The 8,019-nt window shown below is 39.6% G+C and overlaps 2 protein-coding genes across 4 annotated transcripts; one reads left to right on the top strand and one right to left on the bottom strand.

Annotated features, from left to right (window-relative positions):
• Nucleotides 1-591: 591 nt before the first annotated feature.
• Nucleotides 592-3,333, bottom strand: LOC126608419 (N-acylphosphatidylethanolamine synthase-like). 3 transcript variants are annotated; one of them, XR_007617871.1, is made up of 5 exons: nucleotides 2,844-3,333; nucleotides 2,656-2,741; nucleotides 2,173-2,310; nucleotides 1,456-1,542; nucleotides 1,097-1,232 (listed from the first exon to the last, which is right to left on the bottom strand). XR_007617871.1 is itself a non-coding variant. In XM_050276294.1 (4 exons), exons 1-4 carry the CDS (start codon nucleotides 3,181-3,183, stop codon nucleotides 927-929), a joined length of 870 nt encoding a protein of 289 aa, XP_050132251.1. In that variant the 5' UTR covers nucleotides 3,184-3,333; the 3' UTR covers nucleotides 592-926. The 3 variants fall into 3 exon arrangements, 2 of the variants coding, with proteins under 2 accessions (XP_050132251.1, XP_050132257.1); XM_050276294.1 differs by lacking the exon at nucleotides 1,456-1,542 and having other exon boundaries at nucleotides 592-1,232; XM_050276300.1 differs by lacking the exon at nucleotides 1,456-1,542 and having other exon boundaries at nucleotides 592-1,232; nucleotides 2,656-2,776; nucleotides 2,909-3,333.
• Nucleotides 3,334-5,951: 2,618 nt separating this feature from the next.
• LOC126608399 (protein FATTY ACID EXPORT 2, chloroplastic-like) lies at nucleotides 5,952-7,852 on the top strand. Its single transcript, XM_050276280.1, has 3 exons — nucleotides 5,952-6,448; nucleotides 7,088-7,222; nucleotides 7,521-7,852. Exons 1-3 carry the CDS (start codon nucleotides 6,016-6,018, stop codon nucleotides 7,658-7,660), a joined length of 708 nt encoding a protein of 235 aa, XP_050132237.1. The 5' UTR covers nucleotides 5,952-6,015; the 3' UTR covers nucleotides 7,661-7,852.
• Nucleotides 7,853-8,019: the final 167 nt, after the last annotated feature.

Here is an 8,019-nt window from a genome sequence, read left to right as displayed (position 1 = left end):
TGGTAAAGGGCAAAAATAAACATTGAAAACCCACAAAGTAGAACAAGTCAAGGAGCTTAAATTGCAATAAAGGAAATCATGAGAAAGTTGAGAAGTGTGTACGTCTCAGTCTCATAAACAAATGGGCCTAATGAGAACAACCAAGTAAAAGCAACCAACTGCACTACATCTACATCAAATTATTTATAGCAGCAGGTAAAAAGGTCCCTTTTTCTGCTTCTTTGGACAATTTTGCCCTCCTACAATGATGGTACCTTTTAATTTACGCAAACCCTAATCATCACATTTTGGAACCACCTAACCAATTATTAGTCCGTCTCCGCTTTCTAAATATCGTCCGATAATTGTAAGAGATTTGTAGCTCAAGTAATTAAGAGTTGTTAATTTTGCGTCCGAATCTTTTCTTTTAGGCAGAGCAATGCCTTACTATCTTAATATCCAACATTCCTTGTATCTAGGACAAGCCTACAAAGCATGTTCAGCAACAACAAAAATTTGGTTGGTTCCAAAACATAAAAAATAAAAAATTGGTCGAAATGTGGAGCAACATGTGGAATGAGCCCACATGTGTTTCTTTTTCCCTTTAAAAAATTTGAGAAAATCTTATTTAATTTCGACTAAATTTGAATGAGTCAATATACATACCCCATTACAAATTTCTAGAATTTCCGTCGAAGGCAATCAATACAATCGAACTGCATAAAAGAATACAAGTCTTGTAAATCAACTACAAACTAACCATTCAACTGTACCTCTATAGTGCCATGCCATGAAAGAAGCTGGCCGGATCCTGTTCCTTAAGCAGAGCCGGAACTCAGTGATTGAATGCTGGAGTACAGGGATATGCTTCTCGTTTAGCAGTATGTCTTACGATGGTCGGATTGCATTTTTCCAACTGTTGGACATACTTCGAAAGACAACTTATGCTAGCAAAGATTTTGATCCCTTGACTTTGAAAAACTTTTAGCAAAAATCCGTAAGCGCTCCATGACATTTTGGATTTTCTCTGAAATTGCACTGTACAGATGTTTTTGCGCTGCCTCGTCCAAACCACCGGGGCAACTGCTTGGCCATCCTAACGTAGAATGTGAAGTATTACGAGACAGAGAGGTTGCCATCTGCCTCATTTCAGGAAGGTCCAAGTCCATTGGCTCGCCAACTATTATCTTAATGTCCTTATTCCATAACGGAAACGGAGGCCTTTTACCACGATGAAACTTATCAGGCATCACCTGGAAATGTAAATAGTAGCAAATGGGAGATGAGCAATGTTGAACAAATGTGTCACAAAAGATCGGTAATGGTATAGTTAATATAACCAAAAATAAAAGAAGATCACAAAAACGTAAGGTTAATATGTATTTTACTTTCTGCGTAAATGGATAAATTCTGTCATATGTCTAGTCCAGTTAACTAAATCATTGTGCAGGACTTCAAAGAGTAAGATGTGCATACCAAAAAGTGTATCAAATCGTTGAACAGCACAGCAGAAGTTCATGATATCAGCTTATTTCACTAGATCTTCTGGTGCGGCTTAGGTAACTTAAACATATATAATAAACCATACATCAGTAGTGCAATGTTTTCATGACATATTGAATACATAACAGAAACAGTTTTAACTGCCACGTTCACGAGTTTCAGTGGGTTTTGAGCCACACCGAAATTCTGATATCCCGAAAATGTAAAGCTGAATTTTCTACAATGATATTCTGTGTAGCAATCATTCCCAAACTACACAGCTAGCCATTTGGACGTCAGGTTACAATGTTATGGATCAAGTTTTCAGTCAATTGATCAGTACCTCACTACAAATGACAGAGTATGTTGGATAGAGAGAGACAAGGAAATGGAAGTCTGAATCAATCAAGGACCGTCGTGTTAAATGGATGAAACTAATACTGAAGTTCACGTCATACTTTTCACAGGGAATAGAAAAAGAATAGTCAATCAGATAACTTGTGATACTGTTGTACATAATGTATTGTTTATAAAACACCACAGTACTGCATTTTGTTGGGGTGAGTGGGCGGAGGGTGATTGGGAAGTTTCCATCTTCAGCAGTTCACTAACATCTAATAACAATCTAGTCAAAATCTTAAAAGAAACACACGCAGTTGATCGAAACAAATGTCCAAACAAAGAGGAAGAATCCAAAGAAAAGAAAATTACCTGTTCAAATCCAGTATGCACAATTGGCAAAACTATAGGGTTTACAGGAGCACGAGCAATGAGACTAGCGGTCCCCCACTTCAATCGTCTTATAGGTGCATCTTCCTGGTACACTTTTCCTTCTGGAAATGTATGCAACTGCCCATCAGAGATCCAAAAGTTTGAATTTTGAATAACCAAAACTTTCACACAGATGTCGACAAATTATACATTACCGAACAAGTTAAAAACTTTACAAAACTACTGATTCTATAAGGTAACATTCCATTTCACAAACAACTAATGAAGAACCCATCAACCCGAAAAGTCACAACCTTTATATTAAAAAAAAAACAACATTGAGCTATGCAAACCGAATTATGTCATTGAATCCAGCACAGTCACATCCTAAGCAACATTGAACAGCTCCCAACTCAGTGGTGAAACTGGACTGACCCATTAAGCAGAAACTAAGAACATTTAATAAGATTAAGAAGTGATTACCCATGAACCTTCACTCAACCTCTCAAGAGCTTCATTCATATGTTCTTGATAAATGCCGCCACCCCGCGTAATCGGAATGCACTTTCCTGACCAAATCACCACATAAAAACAAATCCCACCTCTAAAAAACAGATACAATGTGCAAAAAACCCAAATCAAACAAAGAAAAGAAACCAAATTCAACTAACCAACTCTGAAGAAGTAAGAAAGCATTGAATTTTTAAAGCAGATGTCCTCGGCGGCCAAAACCCACCTCGACAAATTCGCATCAGTGATGGGGAACCCCTTGAAAGCCCACAAAAAGGGGTCGTCCATGGTGGACATGTGGTTGCTGACAGTCACGAGTGGGACCCCATTAGGCCGAGACCGGACCAGACGGAGAAGTGTGTCGGCATTGTGGACGGTGGTGGAGTTGAAGAGGGAGACGACGGCCTTCGCCAGACCCCCAACCGCCGTTAACACCATCTTCCTCGGAATGCCGCCCATGTAATCGGACCGGGCAGCCCATTCCATGATTCTTCGACCCATGATTTGGTTCAGCGGAATCCCAGTTGGGTCGATTTGGATTTCATCGATCAGGGATCGAATTGGCGTGATTTCGAACGCTGCATGGTTGATTAAATTTGGCGGAAAGGCAGGATGTGTTAATTTCGTTTGTGGTTTGCTGCGCGTGAAGTGACGTTTGTTCTAGGGAAATTGGTGACGACGAAGCTTCATCTTGGGCCTAGTGGGCCTTTTCTAATCTTATTGATCGGGCCTTTACATTTAACGTCGACTTGTTTCTTACAAAATGTAAAGTGACGATAATGACTTTTTTCCAGTAAGAAAACAAAATTCCAGCATTGTAATTCTGAATTAATCATTGTTCTGAAGATAAAACTAATTTTGAATTAATGTTCTAAAATAACAATATAACAGTCTAAAAAGTGTGTCATATTAGACTAAATTAAACTGTTAATTCATCATAATTCTAATTTAATTTATAAAGACACTTCTCACTTGAGTCCTAATTTTTGTGGGTGTGTCCTAAAATTAGTCACCGCCCCAATTAATTCTTAAGCATTTGAAAATTAAGAAATAACGTCTACACCTCCTTAAGCGTCCGCTTAGCTCACTTATGTCGCGACTCTCTCTTAGATAGAAAATTGGTAATTGTCATTTTAGATTTTAATTTTGTTTAATAATTGTAAAAAGCTTGAACACTCATCATATGTTTGTTCCCTGTATTATTAATATGTTATAATACATTAATTCATATGTCATTTTACTTTGCAATTTATGTATATCAATACAATTATGTATTTTTGTAAATATAAATAGGCACTTATTTATAATAAATTTACTAAAATCCACCTAAGCGTTAGGCCTCAGTCCATCGTCCGAATAACGCTTAGCGTCTTTTAGAATCTTGGTGTGGCCACACTTGATAAGACACAAGAACTCCACATTAAACATACAAAAAATAGTCTATGAAAATTGTGACATCCCACATCACCTAGGGGAGTGGATCCTGTAAGCCTTATATGTATATTCCCACCTCTTATAGCACGAGGCCTTTTGGGAGATCACTGGCTTCGGAGTTCATCGGAATTCCGAAGTTAAGCGAGTTCGCACGAAAGTAATTCTAGGATGGGTGACCCACTAGGAAGTTCTCGTGTGAATTCCTAGAAACAAAACCGTGAGGGTGTGGTCGGGGCCAAAAGCGGACAATATCGTGCTACGACGGAGTAGAGCTCGAGATATGGTGGAGCCCGGGTCGAGGTGTGTCGGTTTGGTATCAGAGTCAATCCTTGGGCGGAAGTGTACCGATGAGGACGTCGGATCCCTAAGGGGGGTGGATTGTGACATCCCACATCGCCCAGGGGAGTGGATCATGTAAGCCTTATATGTATATTCCCATCTCCTATAGCACGAGGCTTTTTGGGAGATCACTGGCTTCGGAGTTCATTGGAACTCTGAAGTTAAGTGAGTTCGCGCGAGAGCAATCCCAGGATGGGTGATCCACTGGGAAGTTCTCGTGTGAGTTCCCAGAAACAAAACCGTGAGGGCTGGCCAGGGCCTAAAGCGGACAATATCATGATATGGCGGAGTCGAGCCTGAAATGTGGTGAAGCTCGGGTCGGGGTGTGTTAAAAATGATCCTAATGTGTTTTATTTAGGGGTGGGCACTTAGAACCGAAAACCGAAACCAAAACACGAACCAAATCGAACCGCACTGAACGGTTTGGTTTTGCGGTTTTGAAACGGTTTCGGTTTTGAAACCAAACTGCAACATAGAAAACAGTTTGGTTTCGGTTTTGGCTTTTGGAAACCGAACCGCACCGCAATTATTAATAAACATTTAATTAAATGTCCATATTATATTTCATGTTTTAATTGGTTGTTTATTAGAATCCATACACTTAGTATGGGACTCAACCACATTAGAATATCATCATTCATCACTTTCTTTCGTTCATTAACTTGAAGGACCTTTGTTATTTTATACCATCACACACACATATATGTACAAGGGTGGACTAATCTTGTTATCAAAAGTCGAACAATGATCTAATAAAGTCCACTCATTTGAAGCATGATATCACATATTCTAGTATCAAAGTTTCGCTCATGTTTAATGAATTCAAATTTATTCAACTTGTTTTATGATAAATATTGTAAGGGACACCCTTTTGTTGCACAAACATGTTTTAATATCACAACTGCATACAACATGCTAATTGTTTACATAACAAATGTATTTTTCCTATTGCTATTGCGAAATGCTTATTAATATGTTAAATTGCAAATTGTACATTTTTTTCTTAAAAACCAAACCGAAACCATTTGAAACCGCACCAAACTGAACCAAACGGTTTGGTTTCATTTCGGTTTTGGGTTCAAAACCGCACCGAATCGAACCGCAAAAAATTTCGGTTTCACTCAAAACCGCACCGAACCAAACCGTGCTCACCCCTAGTTTTATTGTCTGTTTAGTGTTCTCCGAGAAAAAAAATTATTTTTTATTTTGTTAAAAAAATTGCAAAAATTTCACTTACACCGAGAGAATTTTTAGTGTGATCGGCACACAAGGTGGTATACCACGTGTCATTATACAAACGGTGGGATATATGTATTAAAAAGTTAATAACTTAAAAAATAAAATTTCTTACTACTTACATAAAAATATATAGTGTATCATCCGTTTTCCCATCACAATAAAAACTTTCTCCTTACATCCATCTACAGCAAAAAATGTTCAAGTATTTGTTTCTACTTGCCACGTGGAGAAGTAGGTAGTAAGTACCCAAATCGGTGGAAAAAACCGAAAGACAAGACGAAGAATCCAGAAACCAAAATAAGAAAGTGACATCACACACGTATGGCAGATTTGTGCGTTTCCCAGTCTTCCCTTTTCCTCCTACGCCCCAAAATCGGAGCTTTCCACAACACCGCCATTTCTCTTCCCCTTGCCTGCGGCGGAGCTCGGCGCCTGCAACACAACAACAATCTCACCTTTCACGGATTCAGAGCTTCTCGCGGTTTGAGGCTTGGAGTGGTTTCCGACACTAAAACTTCCACCGTATTCACTGTTGATTCGGGAACCAAGGATATCGGTATCGAACCGGTTGCCGGCGGCGGAGACGGTGGGGGTGATTTTGGCGGTAGGGGAGGAGGCGGCGGAGGCGGTGGAGGCGGTGGAGGTGATAATAGTCAGGGTAAAGGGGAGGGCGAGGAGGGTCCTGAAGAGAGCAAGAAGAAAGGGATGTCGATGTCTCAGAAACTAACCCTAGGATATGCTGCTCTTGTTGGAGGTAATCAATCAAATTCCTTTGTTTTCGAATCGTTAACATCTTTGATTAGCTTGTAAAATGTAAAGTTAACATCTTTGAGCAGCTTCTAAAATGTAAAGTTAACATCTTTGATTAGCTTCTAGAATTGGTTAGGAAGGCGAATAATAGTTAGGTTTTGCCTGTTGGGTTGTTGTGATTGTGGCTAAAATTTGAGTCTAGGACTTGAGTGGTGCTTGTCATGCCAAAGGAAGTAGAGAGTTTCGTGTTTGATGTCGATTACTGTAACGGGTTGGAAACCGATTTTATTGGTGATCTCTGATTCCACTGCGGAGTCATGCTCATGGATTGTGGTTGTAATGTGTATTTGCAAGTTTATAGGTGATTTTTAGTAGCATTGCCATTTAGGTGGGTTTATGGTTATGGATGGTTCTCATAGGAAAACTTTTGTGTTTGCAAATTCGAAGTTTCGAGAAGCTTTTCAGTCTAGTATCTTCCAAATGTCACTAAATCTTTCGTGCTCGAGGTACCTGCTCGGGTTCAAACTTCTAATTAGCTTTGTGTTCCATGGCAACAAATCTTGGGATCAAATAATTATCTCGTGGATAGCAATTATCCCTAGGAACATATCAGTTTATTGATGTCCGGTTGCTTTTTTGACAGTGGGTGGCCTTATGGGCTTTTTGAAGAGTGGCAGCCAGAAGTCACTGTTGGCAGGGGGAATATCATCGGCCTTACTGTTTTATGTTTCTACTGAGCTTCCCGTAAGACCAGTTTTTGCATCATCTATTGGGCTTGGTTAGTTGTCATCTCACTCATCTCATGTACTTATGTTGATAGTTGCTGCAGTAGTTGATTGGTAGATTATGTTTGCTTTATATCCATTTTAATGGTTCTCCCATATATCTGCTTTAATGACATTATTGCAATTGTATCTAGGATTATCCCGTTTTCGCTTTTTCCGAGTGCAGTTCAATATCTTAATTTTGTTCGACCTTGTGCACTGGGTAAGACCCTGCGTAAAGCGGGAGCCTTGTGCACTGGGTACGACCTTTTTTTTAACAAATTACTAGTTGTCATTTTCTTCAACCTCCAGGGTTGTCTGCTGCCCTCCTGGCTGTGATGGGATCTCGTTTCAAGAAGTCAGGGAAGATCTTTCCAGCCGGCGTTGTCTCTCTTGTGTCGCTTGTAATGACCGGTGGCTACTTACATGGAATTCTACGCAGTGCGCACTGAAAATGCAGAATGTAAGTTAGACTGTAATAAACGTGAGTATACCGTCTGGTATTATGGATCTTTCTTTTTTTGTTGCTAATATCCGGTGTGGATTATCGGCATTAGCTTTTGAGGAAGGCATGTAAACTTTGTGTTGGAGGATGTCGTGCTTGAAACTTCGAATGTTTGTTCGACAATTTCTCACTGTGAAAATTATTTGCGGTTTTGGTGTGCTCATAGCTTCCGCCTATGATGAAAGTTTGATTCCCATCCTTTTCACTGGATTTATTCCAACTATTAGGTAATGTCAGCGGGGTTGCAATATGCCCTGCCGCAAAGCACATGAAATCTTGCAGAAAGAAAGAACTGCAAGAATCGAA

This window comes from Malus sylvestris, chromosome 2 (genome assembly GCF_916048215.2).
Source record: "Malus sylvestris chromosome 2, drMalSylv7.2, whole genome shotgun sequence".
NCBI classification, from domain to species: Eukaryota; Viridiplantae; Streptophyta; class Magnoliopsida; order Rosales; family Rosaceae; genus Malus; species Malus sylvestris.
This window is presented reverse-complemented; position numbering and strand designations above follow the sequence as displayed.

Excerpts from the sequence above, each read along its gene's own strand:
- LOC126608399 (XM_050276280.1), top strand. The coding sequence starts at position 6,016 with ATGGCAGATTTGTGCGTTTCCCAGTCTTCCCTTTTCCTCCTACGCCCC. Across the intron at positions 6,449-7,087 it reads ATATGCTGCTCTTGTTGGAG|TGGGTGGCCTTATGGGCTTT; the intron begins GTAATCAATCAA and ends CTTTTTTGACAG. Across the intron at positions 7,223-7,520 it reads TGCATCATCTATTGGGCTTG|GGTTGTCTGCTGCCCTCCTG; the intron begins GTTAGTTGTCAT and ends TTCAACCTCCAG.
- LOC126608419 (XM_050276294.1), bottom strand. The coding sequence starts at position 3,183 with ATGGGTCGAAGAATCATGGAATGGGCTGCCCGGTCCGATTACATGGGC. Across the intron at positions 2,311-2,655 it reads GGTTGAGTGAAGGTTCATGG|TTGCATACATTTCCAGAAGG; the intron begins GTAATCACTTCT and ends TCTGATGGGCAG. Across the intron at positions 1,233-2,172 it reads TGCATACTGGATTTGAACAG|GTGATGCCTGATAAGTTTCA; the intron begins GTAATTTTCTTT and ends TTACATTTCCAG.